The sequence below is a fragment of the Channa argus genome, chromosome 11, assembly GCF_033026475.1.
Source record: "Channa argus isolate prfri chromosome 11, Channa argus male v1.0, whole genome shotgun sequence".
NCBI lineage: Eukaryota > Metazoa > Chordata > Actinopteri > Anabantiformes > Channidae > Channa > Channa argus.
Genome location: NC_090207.1, coordinates 11,071,217 through 11,095,495, shown reverse-complemented (window position 1 = coordinate 11,095,495; position 24,279 = coordinate 11,071,217). Strand labels below are relative to the sequence as shown.

Below are 24,279 nucleotides of genomic sequence, written 5' to 3'. Positions count from 1 at the left end.
GTGTCTCATCGAAAACGATGTCGACATTTTGCAACAACTGGCTAGATCCTCTTCAAACCAACAACTGGTTTCAGTCCACTAAAGAGATTAGCAGCTCTGCTGTAAATTATTCTTAATAACCTCCCAACAACCACAGTAAGGTTACACAAGTCTTGTGAACTGAATAAGACAGCACTTCCTGTGCCTTTATTACAAGAGATAAAAGAAACGGTTTAATTCAAACCACATCAGGTAACGTGGTAACAGCACCCATTCATCAGTTTTCTTAACCAATCAACCTGCTCATGGCCACAGGAGGGTGGAGCCTGCACCAGCTGCAAGAGGCAGGGTACACCCTGGACACATACAAATTAATTTAATTCATACGCATAACAAAAACAACTTTCACATCCATAACAATGTTTACGACTGTGACGTGTGGTGGCTCAGTGTGAAGCTTCGGAGTGACTTAAAGAAACAACAAACAACTGTGTAAACTGTGAGTGGGGTGGGTCAGAAAGACAGGTTTCAATCTCACTCCTCCCGGTTAGTTTCAGCCAGAGCTTACATTTGTTTTAGAAATTCCACTGTAACATTTCCAAGAATGACAATAGTATTATTTGGAATGTCTGGTTAGTGAAAGGACAATGGATAATATCTTCTCTGTTTGTAGAAATGCAAAGACTGACACCCTTATAACCTCACAACCCTTTATAATTTACACATTTGTCTGCATGAGCTCCATAATGTTCTCTTCTCTAAAATCTTTCACTGCTGTGATATGGATCTCCAGCATCATGACAAATGGGTGTCACAGGCCCTTATCAAATGTCTACAAAGGCAGTGATTCAGCCCCTCAACAAAACACTGAACCATAAGTTGCTTTGTAATTCAATTTGGAAAAAAGTGTCTCCGTCAGTAAATGTAATTGTGTGAGTGGTGTCAACTGACAGTAAAGATGAATTCTGCTTGTCTCATATACAAATAGGACAACAGGACCATATTGGCTTAACATTCAACAACTTCAACAATTTCACAATGCTATATAAAATGTACAAAAACAAATATTATTCAAACATTGTGCATGTTTACAAAGGCAATAATTTACACGTCATTTTAATGTTAAAGCTTATCTCTCAGTCTACAACGATAAAACAGGAGAAATTTCCCTAAAGTTATAATTATCTTTGCAGCTGTCCCTGAGCCTATCATTTTTAGTTTATTGTAAGGTATGTTTGCTCATTTGCATGATCAGACCCAACCATTTGTGCACACAAACAAAACACTAGCATTAATCTTCATCACTGCTCCATGTGTCCTGAAAGGCAGGATTCACTGAAGAATGGCCAGCAGCACCCTGTTAGGAATCAAGACATCAAGTCGGAATTAAACATATTCTTTTTTTTTTTAAAGACAACAAAACAGAATTAATTGACAAAACACACAAAATTACAACCATATATGGATATGAAAAACCAGAGGTAACAATACTTCTGGTGACAACTATTGCTGAGTTCATGAGATAAAACTAGTTAAACTGGAAAACGGCAAGTGAAAGACAGGCATTTGACTAGAATGTACCAATTCATATGGCAGCGTGTAGGAGAGGTGTGTTTGAATGTTCATCATTCAAACACTGCTGGTTAACACTGATAAGTCATAACTGGAATTTCTTAAATGATGTTCCATTTATCTATTATGTGTATTATGCTTCCAAGACAAGATAACAAAATGAAAGTTTGGAAGTTGTTGATTTAGCATTAAAACATAAAGTACTTTTGGGAGTGTTATTTGATTCGTAATATTCTCCTAATATCCCTTTTCCCTATACTTTGTACTGTTGTTAAACACTATACCTCATGTGTAGAGGCTGACTTTTCTTCCACATCAGAGGCACGAAGGACAGGAACCCATGCCAGGATGTTACAGTCTTTCCCTCCGCTATACACTTCCTACATAAAATAACAAAAGAACAGGGGCATTCAGTTCTGTCAGGAAACAAATCTAGTGTTGTATCCAAACAGTTACTTAAGCACCAGCCAGAAAGTGACAAGAGCAATTAGAGATAAGACAGGAATAAATAATTCATTTAAACTGTCCATACAACACATGTAAACTCTTAGGACACATATTTAGTTCTATTGGAAAGATTAGTGTCACCACTTAAAAAAAAAAGAAACATTTCAGGACAACATGTCCTTTCTTGGAACTCTCCAGAGTGACAAGCTGATGAACTGCATTCCTGCATCCAGGTACACACAAAACTTTTGTATGACACCGGAAATTGCCTAATGACAACAGTGTAGGTCCGACATCCCTCTACATTTGTGACAATTATGTAAAACTAAAGTTACCTAATAATCAAGTAGTGCCTGAATACAAAAGAATACTAATGATGTTTATGTACAAATGAGAAAGTGAAAACAGATGACAGGTGCATAGAAATACACAACTAAACAACCATATGAATTAATTGGATTAATCCAATTGGATTAATATTTATTGTTAGTTTTGCTTAGGAATAATACGATGAACAAAGCAAGATTTGCAGATATACACACATTTGGCATTTTATTAGGTACACTAACCTAAAAAGAGTACACTCTAATACAGTAGTCTTGCAATAAATCTTCAGGTGTACCTGTGGATGTAGTTGTTGGTGGCGTTAAACTGTGTTGCGTCAAACACATAGATGTTTATATTATTATGTTGTGTATAAATAAGGCTGAGCTAAAAGAAAAGTCTCTCTCTATACCAAAGTGCATAAACTATCGCCTCTAAGATGACGATACAGCTAAATTAACACTTCCCTATAAGTGTTACATCAAACGCATTGTCACCTTCATAAAGATAGTTTAAGCAAGCCGCATCTAAAAAAAGACTGTTGTAGCATGTGTCTGTGTCCACAGTTAAATCTGGACAAACATAGTGGCATACTGAATGGCCCTAAAACAATGAAATAATGATCTGTATGATCACAGTTCACTGTCATTAAAGAGAACAGTTTATTATTTGATTAGTGTTATTTTTATGCTAAAGTTGTTATTGCCTGACAATTTGTACCTGCGATACTCTGATGGTGTCAGATCAAAGATAATGCTGAAACTACAGTAACATGTTTATTATATGGCAACACCAATACCTTGACTTAAAGTAATTCAATATCAGAGTCAACATGTCAGCTGAGAGCATGAGCTTGTGTCTATGAGGGCATTTTGCATTTGTAGCATCTCAGTATGGCTCAGGAAACATTGACTTTACTGTGTCATCTGTTATGGGAACGTGGCTCATTTGAGATTGCCATGGTGATTGCAAATTTCTAATAGCACTTACTGGCACCAACGTCGCCACAGTTTGAGATAGGATAGAAGGAAGCTGAGAGAAACGGACATGAACCCTCAAAGCACACGGGAGACAAACTAGACTAGCCGAGCAACACAAAATAAAAACAAAAACAGCTCTGCATATTGAAGGGTATACTGGCCCGGTGGACAAACAGTCCAACCTGGTCTTTTGGTTTCTCACCTGATAGGCTGGGTGGAATTCACAGCAGTCAACATAGTTGTAGTGACCCCTCAGCATAGTGATCAGCTCTCCTGTGTGGAGGGCATACACTGCTACTGAGCTACCACATGGCACAAATACAAACTCTGGGCTGCAGCCATGTGACACCGTGAACTGTAACCTTTTACGACTCTCATTGCAAACCTTCCCGTAGTTTACCTAGGAGGAGAAAGTAAAGTGACATAAGGGTGAGTAGATGTGTATATAAAATTCCTAACATATACTGCTTACAGACAATAATGTTCAATGATTTTCTGGATGATCGTGAAGTTTAATTAATTCATGTTTTGGTGACAATGTTTAATAGAAAATATACTGAATCTGTTAATACTATATCTTGGGCCGATTAGAGAACAGCAATAAAACAATAACTGTTTATTCTTTTTAGTGACGCTAAAGATTCATGGTGCCTATTATGTCAAGCTCTACAAAATAAATTAAATATTACTTAGGTCTACTTTAACTTTCATTTTGTATCACATTAATTAACAATATTAATTAATTTTATTTTTCATCAGAAGAGCAGCACAGCGCGAAACCAATTTAAGACTTCTCAAACTGAAATTGTTTAAAACTATTAAAGCTTTTGAATTGTAATATTATAATTACTGACACTGAGATACTTTCCCCGCATTTACACAGATCAAATACGCAAATTACTTCACCTTGATGGAGCCGTTAATGCATTCCTTCACATCCACTATACGTGCACCCAAAACTCCCATTACCATTCTCTATAGAACAACTCTGATCTTTGCCCAGGGGGGAAGTTAATCTAAACTTTAGGACATTTGCGCTACAGTGTAAAGATGGAAAAATGCCCACCATCTCAATGGCTGCATGAGGCAGAAGGGCAGGAAATTAGAAAAGGGCAAGAGACCAGGAAAATTGTAAAGTTGCATCAGTCTATAGGGTATGTTCATGTTTTTATGGTGTGAGGAGGGTGTGTATGATTTTGGAAATGCAAGCTTTACAATTTTACACTGAATCAAGGCTATAAACTAAAGTTCTAATCCATTCTTGCCATCTGTCAGCCCTCCACTGCTTTGATGTTTTGTTTTGTTGATATTGTGGTCAGCATTAAAACAGACTGCTCTGGAGATAATGGAATAACTTTGATTAAATTAGATTAGGTTAACAGTGGTTGAATGTTGATAAGCAGTTGGTAACTGTTAACCAAACCCTCATTTCTGGTGACCCCACCAAAAACAGTTTCTGGAGGCTTTAATCCTGAAATACTGTGTGGGATGCCTTAGGTTTTTGTTCTTCACATTGCTTTGAGAAACCGGTTAGTGAAAGGTGAATCACATGGGTCGGTAACTGTTGCATCTACATTATTCAGTGTGTTAGTCAGGTAGGCTCAGCCTCACATAAACAAAACTTTACCAGTGTATTTTCTCCAGTGGCACTATTCCATAGTCTCATACGGTCATCTGTTCCTGTTGTGAGGAGGAAGAGGCCGTCACCGGTGAAGCACAGGCCATTCACTCTCCCATTATGGGCTGTGTTCACTAGTTAGAGACAGATAAGACATTGTAACTATGTATTTGTCATCTATTTCTTTCTGCACCCAAGTAACTGTTCTATAGTGCTTTTTTTAACCATGTCTCATACAGTACCTATACATCAACAAAAGACTCTTAGTGCACTTGTTGTCTCCTGTTTTTACAGAGAATTGCTGATCTGGTTTAATTTTAAACTGGTTCTCTAGGCACTGCCATTTTTAGCTTGAACACATAGCACATCAGTCAGTCACTGTAAGGGCAGAATGTTAGTCTTTCTATGATAACCTTAGGGGACTTTCAATAATTTCTATCCGAGTGCCCTTCAATGTCTGTGCGCATATTTTCTTCTTCTCTGCCTAAAGGCTGCAACAAGTTGATCTGCAAGCTCAGACAAATGTGGACAAGATTGTGGTAAAATAGGGAACAAGGGGAGATAACAGTACCTGCCTCAGAGGAGGCTTTTGACTTATCTCCATTGTGCTGGTCCAGAGTGAAGAGACTACCAGAAGCCCGACGCACATCCCATACTTTCACCTTGCTGTCTGCACTTGGAAGAAGAAAATGGGGAATTGCTTGTGTTAATTTCACATTGTTAATTAATGATATGCTCCAAAAAACAAGCTAAGATAACAACTAGCAGCTACAATAAAAGGTCTTATAGGTAAATTATATGCTCAAAGAGTAAAGCTTCTTATATACTAGTGTGTGTAAACCAGGTATTGTTTAAAAAGATCACTTCTTTTTTGGGATATAACATGCTGCTCTATAATAGAATATCAAACACTTTTATGCACAACTCTCTGTGCCAGTTGTTTTCAAAATAACTAACTCTCCATAGGGACAGCAGCAGAGTGATCCCAGTGGGTTAATTAGCAGGTCTAATGTAGCATAAAACATGTGGGGACTGTATCTACCATATGCCATACTGACAGGGCTATTGGAGTGCCACAGTGCCTATCTACTAGCAATGTGGCCATTATCCTTGACTCAGGGTTGCAAAGTGGCCAGATGGCTGGGAACTGAGATGACAAGAACGGCTGGGAGACGACATGGTTGGGACTGTCCTGTACCTGGCATTATTTTTTGGTGTGGATCGAGGACAAAGTAGTTAATGGTTTTAGATGCTGATACTCTGGCAGCTATCAGTGCCTACCTGGCAGTGGCCAAGATGTGCTCATATCTAGGCGACCACTGTACAGACAGGACCTCTGCTCTGTGACCTACATTGGGGGGAAAAAAAGGTGTTTATAACTTAGCTATATGTGTGTGCACAAATGCACATAATTATGTGTGTTGAGATAAACAGTAGGAAAATTAAGCGTATTCTGGTAACTAACCCTGAAGGACATGAATCCGCGAACCAGACTTTAGGTCACACAACTGGATTTTAGGGTTTTTGGTGCCAACTGAACGTGAAGAGACAAAGAGACAGTTGAGGGAGGAGACTCTAAAGGTTGCCATTATTTCTTCATTTAAAACTATTTAAAAGGATTATCAAGTTGTACATACTGTAATAAATATGGGTACAATCTGCTACAATGTGTATATAGGAAACATGTGTCAGAAGAGTAATAACTATATTATTACACAGATAAGGAGGGGTACATATGAAAACTAACAGATACTTATTTGTGATAAACCTGAGCAAACACACCTGGCATGTATAAATGGGAGGAGGGCAGTATATTTGGTGAAACAGAAACAGAACAAAGGTGATTACATCTGTGTTAAAATTTAAATGGAAAATGTTTAAAAGTTTTTTTCTAAAAGAACTCCAGTGATGTTTCCAACCAGTTTGACAAGCATCTGTAACATCTCTGAAAGGGAGGGACACACACACACGCACACAAAAGATAGAGACGCTGTGATTGTTTCAGGCAGAAACAGGTGTGTCACACAGACCGTGTGTGTGTCATAGAGAGCACCAGTGTGCTAAGAAGACATACTAAGCCGTCATGAGTAACCGGTTGATCCTGCTTGTCAATAGGTAGCACCTATCTACAATGTTTTTCTGTAGTAATCTTTCAGTTTTTACCAACTTATGACCCCCTTCAGTCCCCTCCAAGTATCACTTTACCTGGGGAACAAATTCAACTATGACTGTCTGTCATAATTTTAGCTTTTAAATGTTTAGTTCTGTGACACTTAGATCAGCAAAACCTGTGTCCAGCAACACACCTGCAATGAGACTGTGTTTCCTTGCAATGGGAGAGAGGTGGTGACTGTAGACATTGCCTTCAAACTCAAAGACTTCAGCAGGCTAAAGAATCAAAGTGAGAGAAAAAGGGGACAAACAGAAAAAGGTCAAAAAGCTATCGTGGAAATATAGCGTATAATTAATGTCATGTATATCTGTGTTTGTAATCTGAATGAAAATACAAATTTTATGATAAAATATACAAACCTGACCTTAAAAAAGTCATGGCCCTAAAGTTTACCTGTGGCATAATTTGACCATTGTACAGGGAATGAGTTCACAGAATGAATTAGATAAAAAATAAAAGCAAGTAGAGCGGGAGGGCTCCGCAGCTCAGAGCTCAGAAGGCAGCTCATCCAAGTAGTATTGGTGGTTACAATGCAAATTCTACAGCAAATATAAAATGCCTCTCTGTGCCCCATCTGTCGGTGTGCCAGCACCTGCATGGACTCAGCCAATGGGAGCACAAAAACATTGTTTGCATAAAAATACCTGACATACATGTACACTAGTGCACGCCAATACACAGGACACAATAATGTGCAAATACCCAACCACAATAAATAATTTAAAACGAATGAGTATGTATGTTTTTGTAGGGCAGAGCCAAGGAAATCCACAAACACAAAAAAAAGAAGGGTCGCTTGCTTTTTTCTGTCCCTTTCCTGACCTTTTGTGGTAACAGGGATGCCAGTGTAACTCTAGCACAGCTCAGGGCCTGCCATATGGGACTATGTGGCATAGAAAGGTGGGAAGCATTAAGCAGAAAATAACAAAGAGAGAATGAGAGAGTGAAAAGAGCAAAAAGAGAAGAATGGTGGTGGAGCTATTTAAAACCCAATAAATAAATATCTTTTAAGCACTGAGTTATGTGCTTATTAGCGTACAAATCTATTGCAATGCAGTCCCTTAGCTCTGCAATAAAGTGCATCTTTTTTAAGTACTGGAGTGCTTTGTAATAACAGGTGGTTTAATGAGCCACCCGATTTAAAATGAGTGACATGGCATGACACTAGAACCAGATTTTATTCTAACATGCTCCACTACAACTTTACCAGACACTCTGGCCTTAATAATAACAAACAAACACAAGTATAACCTTGTAAAAGTAAGAATGTAAAGTAGAATTTATAGCAGAGCTGCTTTTTTAGATTGCATACAGGTGTACCTAATAAAGTGATCAGTGAGTGTCTCATGAGCCTTACCTTCAGCGTCTCAGTGTCCCAAACTTTCATGGTCTTGTCAAAGGAACTGGAGACAAACATTCCTGTGTCGTAAGGATACCATTGAACAGTCTCAACACTGAACTTGTGGACATACCGGCTAGACCTACATAAAAAAAGTAAAAGTAGGAGTAACAGAACATTTCTATACTGTATGTGCATTACAAAAGACAAAAATATTAAATGTTAAAGAATGCATTTATAAGCCCTATGCTAATAATATACTTACTTTCCTACTGAAAATAAAAATGCTAAATTAGCATGTGGCCCTGTTCAGCAACGCACGTTCATGATAAATATATCAGGGAGCAGGAACAAATATGCAAAATCTGATATGACTGTTCAGACTGACGTAATCAGATTCAAATTCATTACTGTGAACATTTTTTTAGGATAACATTGTCATTTAATTTGTAATAAATCAGAAGTCAAAATCAGAAAAGCAGACATTAGTAGACTCAGGGTTCTTAGCTCAGCAGAATGTTACCCCCTAGTGGACAAAATCAGTAAATGAGGAAACATTTACCTGCCTATAGTGCAGACCGCTTTGCAGGTGTACTGCAGTTTCCCACTGTAATTTTCCAGGTCATAAATGACAATCACTCCATCTGCACCTCCAGATAACATGCTTAAAAGAACACAAAATGTTTACTTCAAATTTGGCATTATTTCATCCTAAATGGTTTTGTTTTGTTTTTCTCTTTGAGGTCTTTACATTAGTCCATGTCACTGGAACATTACTGGAAAAAAATTAGCGCTTGAGTTTTCAAAAGTAACTTTTGATGCTTTGAAAGCATCAAAAGTTACTTTTGAAAGCTCGAATGCCAGTGAATGGAATTTGATATTCAATAATTTGAGCAACATGCAACACTATAATAACAGTTAACTGAGAAAATATAAACTACACAATATATATTTAGATTTTTGTGAGCTGGACCATAAAGAATTCTGCTACTACAGTATTATATCCATTATGAATATAATCAGACCTCAACAGCACAAACATATCAAACTAAAAGTCTTAACACTGACTAAAAAAATATCACAGCTCTTAAGCATCTTTGTGAGGTATGAGGATAGATAGAACTAATGCATTTGGTAGCATATTTCGCAGTAAATAACTCACTGCAATGTCCCATTTAAAAGTATTATAATAGCAAAGAAAACTTAGTAAAGGCAGAGAGACAAGAAGACTTACTATCTGCCCTCTATTGCTTCAATGTCTATTGTGTTGATACCATTTCCATGGATCCGTTCCACATCTCTGTCAGGATTTAATTTCAGACCAAGGACTCTATAGAAAAAAAAGAAACCTGTATTACTGGGCATCTTAACTGATAACCGATTCACACAGATATTCAATACTGCTCATCTACTCTTCTAAATGAGGAATTTGACACAATAAAAGGATATACAAATGTTTTAATATAAGGGCAGTGACAGATTAGTACAGTAGACATTGGCTACCAAAATTCTTAGAACACAAGTACTAAAAAATGTGATTTTTTTTGTGTACTTTAGAGAATTGGTGCTGGTGATGTTATTCACAATATTCATCGGCCAATATTGATCTAATTTTTTTCACTGCAATTTATATGAGATTAGTCTAACTAACAGATCTGGATTTAGGCCTTGGTGGCATTGGTAGCAGCTTATGGTGGCAAGGCAGTACCTGTTGGGAGGCGTCACAGTGCGCCCACTTAAAAACATTAAAAGTAGTAACATTTGCACTATTGGTTTTCCATTGTGCATTTGCACATAACATCAATTATATCATGTCAGCTGTAGCTCAATTGGAGTGGGTGTCCTGACTAAAGTTTGAGATCGTCAATAGACAGCTACTGCTTGTGAAGGTCTTACAGCAGGTGTGCTGTAAGTATATGTGTTGATAAACATATAGAGTACGGTTTCACAGACATGTTGCATTTTTATTTCTAGTTTGTGTATCAGTAAGACTACCATAAAACCAGTTTTCACAGAACCATGCAATCTATCATGAAATTGCTATGCACATTTCTAATTATGATGTACTTGGTGACTTTATATCAATGAATTAGGGAGGGCAAGAGAGGGTAGTGTATTTTATTTTGTGTAATATAGAGACAGAGAATTTAGTTCTATTTGTGAGCTTTTAGGCAATAGGTTAATAGTTTTAACTGTTACTTTTGAAGGCATCCTCATTTTACCTTTTAGCCAAGAAACCTTTGCACAGTACTGTACGTATAAGATGTTGGGGATGTTTGTGTACGCAGAGTAAAACTATATCCACATTTATACGGTGTATATACGGTATTGTTTATATTTTGGAAAAGAACATTTGTTCATGAAATATTTTGTAATAAATGAGCAAGTTAACAACATCAAAATGACAAAAACTATCATGTCATTTTTGTTATTTACTTATTTTATCCTAAAATCCCATTCTTTGAAAGGTATCCTACAATACGTAACGACACCAACCTTCTCGTTGATTCCGCACGTCTCAGTCGCATAGGGTCGTCCAGACCAGTTTGTCTTGCTGTCAAAAACCCCAGCATTGCTTCCAGTTGGAAAGATACCTAGATTTTTCACCTAAGAACAGGACAAGTCTTTCCTTCTCGCTGCCGTTAGCTAATCTAGCGCCAGGGCTAGCACGTTACCTAAAACGAAATATTTGTTTTACCCAAGATAAAACTTGCACGTTCAACAAAAACTTATATCGTACCCAACGCACCGCAATAGCCAAATGCGCCATTTAAATGCTAATAGAGTAGTATAATCATTATTTATGGATATTTTTCATCACATTGGCCATTCTTTTTACCAACTCAATACATTGGCAGCCATGTTGGAAGTTTTTTTTTCTATGACAAATGCGATGATTTGCTGATCATCTACAGTCGTCCAATCAAAAAACAGTTTATAGAATCCGTTCCTAACCCACAAGCACTTGGCATAAACAACGCAGTGTGAGGCCACATTTCTGCCAAGGTACCAAAAAACCAAACCTTCCCCAGAACTTCGGGTCTGACCTGCAAACATGAACAGGATTGCGGGTCTTTTGCGGCGGACGTTTGGGATAGTACGCGACCACGTCGGGACAGATCATTTGGGGAATAAATATTATTTTATCCCAGAGCAGAAGACATGGGCAGGTAGGTTAAGCCTTATTGCGTAACAATTCACTTACTAACTTAGTCGTAATTTAGATTACAATTTTACCACATATACGCTTGTGAAGACAATCTGCAAAGCAGTTGTTATTAGGGTATTTAGGTATTACCCCTAGAATAATATTTTTGTCCCCGAGACTCCAGAATGTAGTGGGTCATGTTTATGACCGTGGACACTGCCCACGGTCATAAACATGACCCACCTCTACCCGTTTTGTTTTTATACTCTTACAGAATTGCAGCTCAAATTCGTTTTGTGCATTTAAATCAATGTGCAATAGCTTTCTCTCTTGCTGTGGATTTGACTTTTCCTTAACCATTTTACTGTTGTAATATTAAAAGGCTGCCACTAGATAGAGCAACAGACTTAGTAAGAACACCTATTTTAACTTTATATTCTATATCTCTATTTAATGAATTACATTACAGTGTGATGCAGCCACTGCCCTTCACCTTCAAAAGACCAGTACTGTTACATTTGAAATGAGTGCTATGATTATAAAGAGGTCACATAACCCTACTGGGCAGTGCTACAGAATGTAAGGCTCAAGCCAAGTAGTTTATCTGTGTCACCAGGCTATAGTCTTTCACACCGTCTATGACTTAGCAGGCCAAGGACATGCTTGTCACCATTGTCTGTTGTTTCTTTATGCAAATTAAAGAAGTGCATCCAGGACAGGAATACCATAAGCTGTAGTAACTCACCTCAGAAAAGGGAAAGAGGATTTGGTGTATTTCTGACACAGTGGGCTTTCCTTTTTCATGAAACACAACTTGTTTTCTGCCATTTTTGCTACATACTGTATGAGCCAACGGAGTTTTATCTGTATTTGTTCTACTTTTGTTTTTTCTATAATCACTGTGTCTTGAAAGTTAGGTAAATTAAGGCATATATGTATAAGCATACAGATGATGTCATCAATGACATCACATAACTGCCTTTGATGTGTTGAAGAGTGCATCATTTTATTACTTTGTTGTCAGCTCAAATGTGGACGTTAAGCAGTTGCTAGTTGCTATTAAAACAGACAGGGATGTTTAGCCTAATAAGGAGTAATGTAGTATTATATTTCTCTCCCGGTATAGATTATGTATTTGTCTCATTTTGGAGTTACACTAAACATCAGCACCCTGGGAGTAACCAATTTTACCTACACATTTGTGCTTGTGTTTGTCTCCTTCTTTTGTTATCACATTATACAACTTATAAATAGCAGAAAAACACACAGTGCATACATTCAGTGGTAATTTAGTCAGAGGCAAAACCAAGCATTTTTGTTTTGCTGGAAAGGCACCAACCTCGCACTTTGCAAGCCTGATTTCTTTCTGACCAAACTTGACTTTGGGCTTCACCTGTTTTTCTCAGCAGTTAGCAGGAAAACTTGCACCCACCTCATATTTATAATTCATTACAAGGCTGCTTCTCCACCCCTGGCTGTCAGTCTATTTAAATGAGACATCACAGCCACCCATTTTCTAGCACACCACAAGCTACTTTATTCATTGTCCAATCACAATGACTGACACTGCGGATAGGCTAGCTGACCAGTAGAAAAGCTGGTTCCAAACAAACACACTCCTGACAGGCACATGGTCAAACACATCTCCAATATACATTCATAATAAACATAAAGGAACATATGGCACACACATTCACCTGACTCTTTACTGCCACTCACTATGTCCAGGCTTGTGGAAATAAAACAGATGCATTATTCAGTCCATATGTCTTGCTAAATAGTGAGCTCTTTTTGATCTCAAACTGATAGGCCAAGCGTGGGCTCAGGGCCTCGAGGCATGGACTGCAGGGCTTTCCACTGCAGCTCATGAATAGTGGTAGAAGTAGATGAAGAATCTCTCTTCTTATTTAAAATGTTAGAGTAATTCAGCAGTCTGGAGTGCTACACCCAGCAGACAGCTTTCTTTCCCCCACTCCTCAGATTCTGCTGCACATCAACATGAAAAGGCCTTGGTTTCGAATACACTCCTTGAGAGAAGGAATCTCTGTTTCTTTCTTTAGAAGAGGTCCAGCTATAGAGCCCTGCTGTGTGCTGCTGCCCCATAGAGAGAACTGTGCTATAGGCTGTGGTGCCTCAGTGATTGTTGTCAATGGCAGGACTACAAGAGAAAGCCACTGGCAATCTGGCCACTGGTCTGTAGAAGGTCTTTGCCTTGGTGTTGGCTCCATAAAGCTGAAAAGAGAATCTATATTCTTCTCTCTTTCTGTGCGTTGTCTGTCCCCCAGGCCCAGCTCTGCCTCACGCTGCATGGGGCGCCATGTCATGCTGCCCAGATGAAAGCAAAGCATTCTGCGGATGGGCTCATTCGTCTTCAGCAGTGGGCCTGCAGCTTTGACGCCTGCCTTCCCTCCCCTTATTTAGGAAGAGAGGCGTGCTGACATTATCGGCCGCTGCAGGCACATTTGAAAATAATTGCCTGTATGATTGCTATTTTTCTTACCTCTTTGAGGAGGTGTAGCCTTTGTCTTGGAATCAATGGCTGTTCAATACTGGACAAGGGAAAGGCAGTTTCCTTTCATGTCTCAGTAAAAAGGATGTATTTTTAGAGCTATTCATTTTAGCAGTGTGTGCCATGCAGTTTTAATCTATTGGTCCTCTCCAGTGTTAGGAGAATGGAAGGAATTCAGAGGTTCTTCATAGGTCCACCACACTGTTGAAGAGAAAAGATGCATTGACTTGTCGTCCTATCCCTATCCTTCTTTTTGTCTATTATTTATTTGATTACCTAGCACTGTTCTATAAAGTGAAAAACTGAAAAGGCCTCAGTTCTGCTATTTCAGGATGGGCGACTCTAGGGACTGAGGGAGGAGGTGTATACTGTTGCACTGGTGTGTGCATCTGTGATTGTAGACATGTGTTTGTGTGGGACAACAGCTACACACTCTGTGTGCATTTGTATCTGCTTTGTGTTTAAAAAAGAAAAGAAAAGAAAATCTGCAATTGTGTATTTTCTTTCTGCATTTCATGCCCTAACACACTTAACACAACAGCAGATGGCTGTGTGTCATCAGAGCGTTGATTCAAGCTGCATATTTCTGTGGAAGGAGTCACAGTGGAGAGAGACGAGGGTCCAAATGGCTGTTTATTCTACCACAAGTCATCCCCAGGGTGTGATGAAGGAAGGTCTATCCTACAGTAGGACACCAAGTCAGTGTTTACCATGGTGCAGTTATGTCCACAGCCGCTAGTAAATCATGATAATTGATCAGCAGCTTTGCAATGCATGGGGTTTAAATGAAGGTTGTTTAATCATTATAGGGAAACCAAGAGGGTTTAGCTCATCTTGCTTTATACTGGTTGCCAAGTGTGTATTTGTATGTGGAGGAACATTACGGGAAGTCTTAACTACTTCATTAAAAAGGCATTTGAAAAGCTCGATTCTGAAAATGAGAAGCAGGCATATTTATTTTCTACGGTAGAGCATTTCAAATGGGCCTAAATCCAATATGAGTAGTTTAAGAATTTTGCAGGTCTATTAAACACTGCCTGTCTAGAGTGGACCTGTATCGCTAAACATTTTAAACTGCACCTGTCTCACAGCCTACACAATTTATATTAACGTTACGATTTCTACCTCCTGCACACTGCTTTTCTGTTTGGCAAGCAATGATAAACAGTTGATGATGCCAACAGAAGGAAGAGGAACAAATTAATCAAATAAATGTTTCCATTTGGCCTAAACGTGATTCACTGTCCAATGCCTTCACGTCTGTGTTTGGTCAGATGGCCAGTGAGATGTTTTGACACCTCAGGGCTCCTTGTCTGTCAGAAACTCAGCCAGGAAGACTGACAGACCGACTGACACACAAGCAGACATCTCCAGGAGCCTGCTGCTGCTTATTCAATTCAGAATATTTTAATAAAGCAGACAGGCAGAGAGAAAAAAGGCTTGGAGTAAGGGAGGAAAGATAAGGCCGAGGGAGAGTCACACAGAGGATGGAGGAGAAGGTGGGGTATACAGTAGAAAGTGAGTGACAAAGAACAAGGGGGATGCTGACATATGGGGTGAATTTATAGAGTGGGGGAAGAATGGAGAGAGTGAAAGTGAAGGGAGGCTTCTGACAGAAAGAGGGTAAAATGAGTGGGTGGAACAGGCAGGTAGATAGAGGGGGAGAGAGAAGGTGGAGGTGGGTTAATAGAGGAAGAGAGTTGGGATGGAAGGTGCATTGGAAGAAAAGGAAAGGGGGCTGGATGAGCGTGATGGAGGTGAATAGAAAGGGGTGGACAGCTCGGTGTATGGACATCACACGCCTGAGCCACAGAGGAGCCATGGAGGAAGGAGGGGGCACGGCTTCACAAAGGGCACTGACTTCCTGGCTCACCTCACTCCTTTTCTGTAACCCATCGAGCAGGCAAGAAACTTGAAGAGGATGAGTGGTCTTAAGCAGAGGGGTCAAAAAATCCCTTCTGCTTTTAAGTGCACTGCATTTATTTAAAAGTAACACACGGGGGAAACCAGAGTATTCTTTTCAACATGTTATTACTTTTGTATCAATTATTCTCTATTTTGCCATGAGTTGTTCATACCTCAGTGGGATCGACAGCAACGGGGACGAGCAGAATGAGGGCTGAATAAAAAAACAGCAGCAGCAGGCCTACTTTACGCCTAAGCTCCTCCTCCCAAAACTGATGCAAAAACAACGGCTGGCCTTTTCCATCTAAACCACATCCCGCATCACTGGGCTTAGGGCTAATGGGTAACCATGGTTACAGGCCTTACACATCCCATCCATTTTTTTTTCGGGGGAACAGATTGGAGAGAGAGAGAGAGAGAGAGGGTGTCAATATTGGTACCTGGTTGCCCTTGTATCACTGATGATTATCTGATCACTCCATCTTCATGAAGCTGTCCATTACCATGCATGTAATGGTCCCACATCCCTCTCCAGCACGCAACTCAGCTGGAGAGGAAAAAACTAGGCTTAATCCAGTTAGAACAGCTATTTGTTCCACCAGGTCCAAAAACTAGCTGCTTTTCCAATTATTAAGACCAAGAGAGCTGCTCTTTCTGTGCTCATCTGAGAGGGAGAGGGAGAGTGGAAAGCTGTGCTGTTGCAAGTGGGAGCTTTTGTCTGCATTGCAATCTGTTCAGAGACAAGTGAATGAGGTGTTTTCTCAGCACAGACATCAATCTTCATCATGAGGAGTATGAGAGAAAGGTCCACCAGTTAGAGTATGCATACACAGAGAACCTATTCATTTTTTTTTTGTCGAAGGTGTTAGGACTTTTCTTTACCCGGATGTTGCCAATCAGTGTGTGTTCTTCTGATGTAAATATGTAATCAGAGAACGCAGGAGGAAAGTGAAAAAGGCAACATAACACGCCCGGAATGACATTGTAGAGCTGAAAAAAACCCTCAAGTCGCCCCAAGCTGTACTCTCCTGGGAACTGATGTGTGAAGTTGTGATTTTTGTGTGTAAGAGTGTTGAAACAGGTGATGAAGTTTAGCAGGGTGTGTTCAGGGTTCAAAGAACAGCCCTCTGAGTGCACCACATCTTATCCTAACGAAGGGGAAGGCTAGACGTACCTGCTGTGTTATTGGCTCCCTATCTAGCTACCACGGCAACCCCTCACCCATCCTGTCTTTTGCTTTTCTTCCTTACCCCCCCTCCTTCCCACCACCTCTGGTTCCACTGCTAGGCTCGCAGATGAGTCGCGCTCAGACAGGTGAGATGGCTCATGAATATTTATATGGTGGGATTTCATTCCTCCTGCTGCTGGCCCCTCCCCCTCTCCAACGCAATGCTGCATTTGTCCTTCATGGTAAGAGGCAGCGTCCTCGTTCCTGTCCCTCAGGTTAATCTGCTTGCTCTCTAGCCAGTGTGTGTGTGTGTGTGTGTGTGTGTGTGTGTGTGTATGCATATGTGTGTGTGAGAGAGAGACTGTGTATATGACTGGTAATAGGTTTCCCCATGTGACTGATGAGAAGGCAGACCTGTCACAAGAAGGCCCACAGGGATCGAGAGCTCCAAACACCCACCTAAAATCTCTCTCTCTCTCTGTCTCTCTGTCTCTCTCTCTCTCTCTCTCTCTCTCTCTCTCTCTCTCTCTCTCTCTCTCTCTCACTCTCACAAAGTGGGTGTATGGAGGGCACAGATCTGAACTATGAAGAAGAAATATAGCTTATACTATACGATAACTGTGCTGTTGGTCTTTTAGAATGTATAGACTGGATATTGGATTTTTTTTAAATATATTTTGTTTGTGTTGAGCAGCAGAACAATGTATTGGTTACATTTTTTTAATGTAAAGCATTATTTTTTTAATCCGTTTTTTTTATCCTTATAAAAATGGAAAAACTCTTTTAAGATGCAACAGGTAGCAATTTTGGTGTGTGCTAACATCCGACTGACCTTTGTTATTTTTGTTTTTGTGCTTTTGTTTTGATCATTTACTTTGTGATTAAAAAGTACAAATCTCTAGATAACACAACCTTCAGTTGAGAAATCACTATGTAAACAATATGTTAGTTCACCCAATTCTGTGACACCACATTAGATAAAGTGATAGTATTGTTTGTTTTTATAAATTCTTATATCAGCCTCTGTGGGGTAATTAGATTTTTAGAGAACTGGTGCTTTTCCTTTGTACTTGTGTTGTAAGGATGGTACAGACTTGGCTTGTGCATTTACGCAGTTGTCCCAGATTACCATTGTGGCAAGATTCAGCCCAATCAGACTGACAAGCCTCCTTCCAGTGTGGTTTATGGTGGGAGGATCAGCTGTGTTTTATAAATATATGTACATACTGTATTTGTTATTCAAATGCAAGAGTAAGCCACAGTGGAAGGGGTTTAGTCATGCTGCAATAGCAACAAGAGGGGAGCCATGTTGGAATCTGACAGACACAGTGGGGGAGATGCAACCTTGTAGTAACAGAGAAAAAGGTGCTTCTCTTTATGCCTATTAGTTAGGCATTAGATTTAGCTAAGCACGTTGCTTGTGGGGACTGTATCATAACTGTACCATTTCAGTCTGCTGCCACCCACACCCAGTGCAAATATGGATATGATCTACTTATAATGTATTTGTTGGTATTGCCTAGAGAACACAGTATAGTTTCCTGGCAGTTGTTTTTGTTTTGCTGTTGTGAAGGTTTTCTAGGAAATAGTTACTCCAAAGGCATTTTAAACAAATGTGAGGGTCATAGAATGTCTTCATTGCTAGACCAGCTTTGCAGATGAGGGGCAGCATTTTTGACAGGCCTGAATATTAGAAAACTAAAGCAGCAGAGCAGGAGCCTGTGAGGCCCTTTAGTGACAATCTAGTGGGAACCAAAGCAGAACCAAAGCAATACTAGCCTAATTAGCTGACCTCATTACTATATAGGCTGGATAAAGTATGGAAAGGAGTCATCCTCATAAGGCATATTTATGTAACAGTGCATGCATGAAAGGTGTTGGTGTAAAATGAAACAAATAAGTTAAGAAAGGTCAAAAAACAACCCAGCCCCAAGTATACAGATTTAGCCACTTTCGAGAGCCGTAGTTCATCCATCCCTGTGCCATAGCTATCTGTTATGGCTGAAGTAAACATTAAGGCTATAAGTCTGCAACGTGCATGGAGGTGGTTGCCTCCATTTGTCCATGTCCACTCAGCTGCGGAGAAACAGTGATGGAATCCTGACAGATTGTCTGTGTTTTGGAGCGTGTGGTTTTCCTTGCCCATCCATTTTTCTCCTCCTAGCCATGTTTGCCATGCATCATCACTCTCACTCTCTCTCCTTCTACCTTCCTCCTTCCTTGCCTCATCATTTCTCAGAGGGATGGAAGCGATGGATGGACGTCCGGCTACCTGCAAGGAGAAACTATGGAAACACAGCACTTATTAGTGAACACTGTCTAAAGCTCTGTAGCACCACACAAAGGCACACTGCAACTGCCTGTTTTTAATTCACTTGCTCTCTTTTGCTTTTTCTGTCTCTGTCCGCCCCTCCCCTTCTACCTCCATCTTCATGTCATTGTGTGCCAGCCAAACTTGTCTAATCAGCAGATTCAACCAAAATAATTGGCGGTGGCCTTGCTGCTAGCGAGCGTCGTGCTGTATACAGATAGGGAAAGGAGCACTTAATATTCCACGCAGCTCGTGCCTCTCCTGTTCTCTGTGATATCTGACCTCTTTTGTCTCCTGCTCGGCTTGATGTTGATTTTGGAGGGCATTGTTAGCCAGAGCACTGTGATTGGAAGAGGTTGTCAGTGAGGGGGGCTGTGGTTGGTTGGGTTAAAGGAAGGCTGATTTGCATAAAGGCTTAGCCCAGATTTGGAGCCACTCAGCGAGATCTGAGGAGAAGGGCCCGAGGGCCACGAGGTAATCATCCATGGCCTGTCACAGTGCTGTCATCCCTCTGTGTATTTGTGTGTCTGTGTGTCTGTCTGCATCTGTGTGTCTCTGTGAGCAGGAGACAGAGAGCATTGTATCTGCACCCCTTTTGTGTTTGTCTGTATTCCTTTGCGTTTTGTACGCATTATTGTTGAGCATTTCTATCTCACTTCTGTTCCATCTCACTATCTTTTCCTTCTCGTTTGTTCTTCTCCCAGGAAGGCTTGTCCGTGCCAAGCGGATGGTAGAGGCAGCCAATCCTACAGAATATGAATATATAGAAGGCAGCATACCGATGGAGTGGGACGGTAAGTCTGGATTGCAGCATCACTGTTACATACTTTCACAATCACTAACATGGATAAATGACAATGTTAACAAAAGAGTTACCCAGCAGAGTACACAAAGTGCTGCACAAATAAAACAGAATAACATATTCATGGCTGCATCTATTGGGGCCTAGGCTAATCCATTGATTTTCCTTTTTTTTATTTTCATACTGCGATATGGGGGGCTGGGAAAAGCGAATACAGGAGTTTATCAAAGACGCCTTCTGCTGGTGTTATACAACCGTACCATAAAATGCTGTTTCAAATTTTATACAACTGGATACAAACTGTTCCCTCTGTCTCAGACTGGCTTTATCCACCTTAAACCCCTCATCCTCCTTCGCCCCATCCCTCATGCATTTTCATCAGGATGCAAATAAGAAAGGGATAAAAGAGGCCCAGGATCCCTCTGCTAGCTGGAGGAAGAGTTAGAAAATCTCTCTCTCTCTCTCTTTCTGGCTCCCTTTAACCTGCTCTGCTTAGCAGCCAGCTCAGCTGAACATAGAGATCCTTAAAGAGAAAAAAAAGAGATGACAGACAGACACAGTTCTACTCAGGAGGAGAAAGAAGGACAGAGGTATTGATGGAAAATGACTGTCTGTACTTTTAAATTTGAAGATCAGAGCACATCCACACTTTCTCTTCTGAGACACTGCACTCAGTGGTCCTGCTCTGCCTAGACTAAAAGAGTATAAGTGTTTTCACTTCATCACATCTATAGCATGAGGGTTTTAACATTCTGCATGTTTTCCCATAGTTATCTAAGTGAAATAAAACAAAATAAACTCTCTGCGAACTTGCTTAGTTACACCGTAGTTGCACAGAGCTACTGTTGTGCCCTGAAACTCAGCGATGCTTTAGCTGCAGCCTTTAAAAATGACTGCAGGTTTGTTTGCAGCGTATGTTTGTGTGGGTGTTCTCACTTGTCGTTTTTTTTTTTCTTCTCTCTCCTCCTCCAGCTTGGATTCGAGGCAGGCGGAAAGAGCCCCCCTCCATCGAGGTACGTTTCCTCCCTACCCCCAACCTCCCTGCTGTGCTGATGGTTGGACTCTGGGGGACTGGTTATAAGGGAGGGGAAAAAGATGAAACGGAAAGGCTTTGATTTGTTTTATCTTAGAGTTTCAAACTGAATCCGGGAACTTTGGGGGACAGGTGTTAAAATAAACAGCAGATGAAGTGCATTGATGGCGAGAATGAGAGCAAAGACACCCTCTGAACAAGGGGCTCACTGACACCACGTCCTAGTTTACTTTTTTCCCAGCAGAAGCCTGCATCTCGGCTTTTTGTGTTTTATTTCTGGCAGTCGTCAAGATGGGAATTGTGAGGGAGTGCAGTTTTTCCCCTTATGTGCCTCTCACTGGGTTTATTGGTCTTTAAATGTGAGAAAGCTGAAAATTATTTGGCCTGCAAAATGTGGGTCTATAGGAAATCCCTTGGAAGGCCAGTGCCCAGGCACTCTTTCTATCTCTCTGTCCTCTCTCCCTGCCAGTGTCCAATGCCATCCCCTGCCTCTGTTGCCAGAACATTCTCTTCCAATTTTCTGCTTTGCGTCTGCCCAATAGCTGCCATCGACAGCTGGACAGTGTTGATGTGGCCAAGGCTTCACTCCCAGCACATTACCCTACCCCTTGTCACGCTCCCTCTCTTCCCAGTCCAAGCCGACATAAATTGATTGGATTAAATCCTGTCATTAACAGGCTGGAAAACCAGCTCAGTATGTTTGTCTCCCTCCCCAAAGCGGAGCTTTTTGGCCATGGCTCTCCCCCTCTCTTTTCCAGTCCTTCGGTTTTGCCAACACACAACAGCATTATGCCCAGTCCTCCCTTCCTTTTTGGCTTCCCGTTCTAGGGAGAGGCTAACATCACTGGACACTAGCTGTAGCTCAAGTGGGTAACCGTTCCACTGGTGGATCATATTCAGGTTATTATTCTTTCCAGAAGTTGCAAAGGTTGTTCTCTTGTCTTGTGAGTTTATCTATGTGTTCAAAGTACTACATTTTTTTTAAAATAGACTAGTAAAATTTAACTGTACAGGCTTGTTCTTGTTGCTTGTTCTAGTAAATGCACTACTTCATATTGACAAATACACACACACACACACACACACACACACACACACACACACACACACACACACACACACACACACACACACAGGTTCCTGGAAATTGCTCAGTGCAACTTCGTGTCTCTTCTATTTTTGACCAGTGAGCAGCTGCCGATTTGTGCTTAGCTCCAAGACAAAACAGAGGTTGTTGATTAAGGAGGGGCTCTGTTTTGCAGTACAGTTTGGAAGTTCCAATAAATAATCATGAAGTCACACTCCATTTTCTCTTTCACTGCCACCTAAGCATTTCCAATTGCACAGACCTTGGAACTAACAATACAGTAAATTTGTCAAGTGTACTGTATTTTACCACACAGTTTATACTGTGGTATCTGTCCTTTAAATATATCTGGTTAGTCATAGTGGGCAGTCCTGTCAATTTATGAGTGGGCTGCTTTGCTAGACTTTTGTGTGACTTTTCTTTTTGTCTTTTTTTTATAATGAAAACCTTTGCCAGGTTTTTACAAGTTAAAACTGGTTTGTGCAGCCTTAAGTCACAATGTGCTACGTAAGCTAGCACAAACGCGAGATTCAGATTCAGTCCCTTTACTCTGCCAAGCTCTCCCGCTTCCTGTCCAGCTTCACTTTTTTTCTTACTCCACCACGCTCTGCACGGCCCCTCAGGTAGTTGTTGCACTCAAATTACAATAAATGAGGATGCTAATAAACTTACCAATCAAGCACAAAGTGTTGCTTTTTTTCTGACTGGTCAGTAGGACGAGCCCTGTGCCGAGATATTACCTGAGAGAAGTCTTTTAAGCAGGGCTGTTCACCACACTTAGCATAACTATATTAAATAGGTAGAAAATGTTGCACACTGTAGCATTAATAAAGTAGAATTATGTTGACATTCAGTAACAAGTTACCATTTTCCATAAAATGTAAATATAATTAATAAATATAATGAAATGTATTTAAATGCATTTTTTGTGACATAAAATGACCTATACCATGAAAGATTGTTTTCCCATTTGACCTACTTTTTTTTTTACCATTTTATAAAAGCTGGTAAAGCCTGTACAAAGTCGTATTGGCAAGAAAAACATTCTTTCAAAAGAGGAAAAATGTAAGACCTCAAAAGTCTTACATTTCATTTAAAGAATTCTTGATCATTGTTTTTTTCATGCTTAACAGTTTGTATGTGTTTGTGGGCTGATGAGAGTTGTTCATATACATCTACAAATCTATACATCTATCAAAACGTAACAGCCTCAGTGGGACGTACTACCATAAATGTGATAGGAAACTTGTTTTATTAATAATGTTTAGCCTTTTTTTCTACTGATCTTTCCAATTTTTTTAATTGGAATCCCCATAAAAGAGTTGCATGTCTTATGTTTATTTTGGAAAATGCTGCAGAAACTCTGAACATGCTTGTATTTTACCTTTGCATTGTATAGGAGCTGCTAAAGAATGAATCTTACAGGGACCAGATCAAGCTGAAGGCCAAGGAGTTGGAGGAGAACGATCTGGCCCTACAGAGTAAGGAGTACAAGGAAGGTCTAGTCGCAACTTCTGCAAAGACTGTTGCCAAGGGCCATGCTGCTGCCACCAGCTTTGGCAAGCAGGAGATCAGCGAGGACCCTACGAGCACTGCAAACACCTTCCAGCCTGGCTCTTGGATGCCCACTTCAAAGAAATAGACACAACAACATACGCTTAAGACTGCTGAACATTGGTGGCCTAATACATCATCAATCCTGGCCTAATACATCATCAATCCCATCATAAGCTATGCAGTAAATCTAGTATTGTGCAACTGATATTCAGTTTTATTTGAGATGTAATATTAGTGCCACCTTTTAATTTAACAACACCAGAAGTTCTTATGTCAAGGTGGTTTATTGAACATTAGATTAATAAAGAGGTTTTTATTTTTATAGTC

The 24,279-nt window shown here is 40.2% G+C and overlaps 2 protein-coding genes across 3 annotated transcripts; one reads left to right on the top strand and one right to left on the bottom strand.

The window, feature by feature from the left end:
* Positions 1 to 68: 68 nt before the first annotated feature.
* Positions 69 to 11,411, bottom strand: ercc8 (excision repair cross-complementation group 8). 2 transcript variants are annotated; one of them, XM_067521463.1, is made up of 12 exons: positions 10,929 to 11,411; positions 9,667 to 9,762; positions 8,995 to 9,096; positions 8,451 to 8,574; positions 7,227 to 7,308; positions 6,386 to 6,454; positions 6,202 to 6,268; positions 5,492 to 5,595; positions 4,930 to 5,054; positions 3,505 to 3,702; positions 1,836 to 1,931; positions 69 to 1,336 (listed from the first exon to the last, which is right to left on the bottom strand). In XM_067521463.1, exons 1-12 carry the CDS (start codon positions 11,003 to 11,005, stop codon positions 1,271 to 1,273), a joined length of 1,206 nt encoding a protein of 401 aa, XP_067377564.1. In that variant the 5' UTR covers positions 11,006 to 11,411; the 3' UTR covers positions 69 to 1,270. The 2 variants fall into 2 exon arrangements, with proteins under 2 accessions (XP_067377564.1, XP_067377565.1); XM_067521464.1 differs by lacking the exons at positions 9,667 to 9,762; positions 10,929 to 11,411 and having other exon boundaries at positions 8,999 to 9,096.
* On the top strand, positions 11,395 to 24,279 carry ndufaf2 (NADH:ubiquinone oxidoreductase complex assembly factor 2). Its single transcript, XM_067521466.1, has 4 exons — positions 11,395 to 11,602; positions 20,178 to 20,267; positions 21,248 to 21,288; positions 23,795 to 24,279. Exons 1-4 carry the CDS (start codon positions 11,488 to 11,490, stop codon positions 24,035 to 24,037), a joined length of 489 nt encoding a protein of 162 aa, XP_067377567.1. The 5' UTR covers positions 11,395 to 11,487; the 3' UTR covers positions 24,038 to 24,279.

Excerpts from the sequence above, each read along its gene's own strand:
- ercc8 (XM_067521463.1), bottom strand. The coding sequence starts at position 11,005 with ATGCTGGGGTTTTTGACAGCAAGACAAACTGGTCTGGACGACCCTATG. Across the intron at positions 8,575-8,994 it reads GCGGTCTGCACTATAGGCAG|GTCTAGCCGGTATGTCCACA; the intron begins GTAAATGTTTCC and ends TTTTTTATGTAG. Across the intron at positions 6,455-7,226 it reads GAAACACAGTCTCATTGCAG|TTGGCACCAAAAACCCTAAA; the intron begins GTGTGTTGCTGG and ends CTTCACGTTCAG.
- ndufaf2 (XM_067521466.1), top strand. The coding sequence starts at position 11,488 with ATGAACAGGATTGCGGGTCTTTTGCGGCGGACGTTTGGGATAGTACGC. Across the intron at positions 20,268-21,247 it reads CATACCGATGGAGTGGGACG|CTTGGATTCGAGGCAGGCGG; the intron begins GTAAGTCTGGAT and ends CTCCTCCTCCAG. Across the intron at positions 21,289-23,794 it reads AAGAGCCCCCCTCCATCGAG|GAGCTGCTAAAGAATGAATC; the intron begins GTACGTTTCCTC and ends TGCATTGTATAG.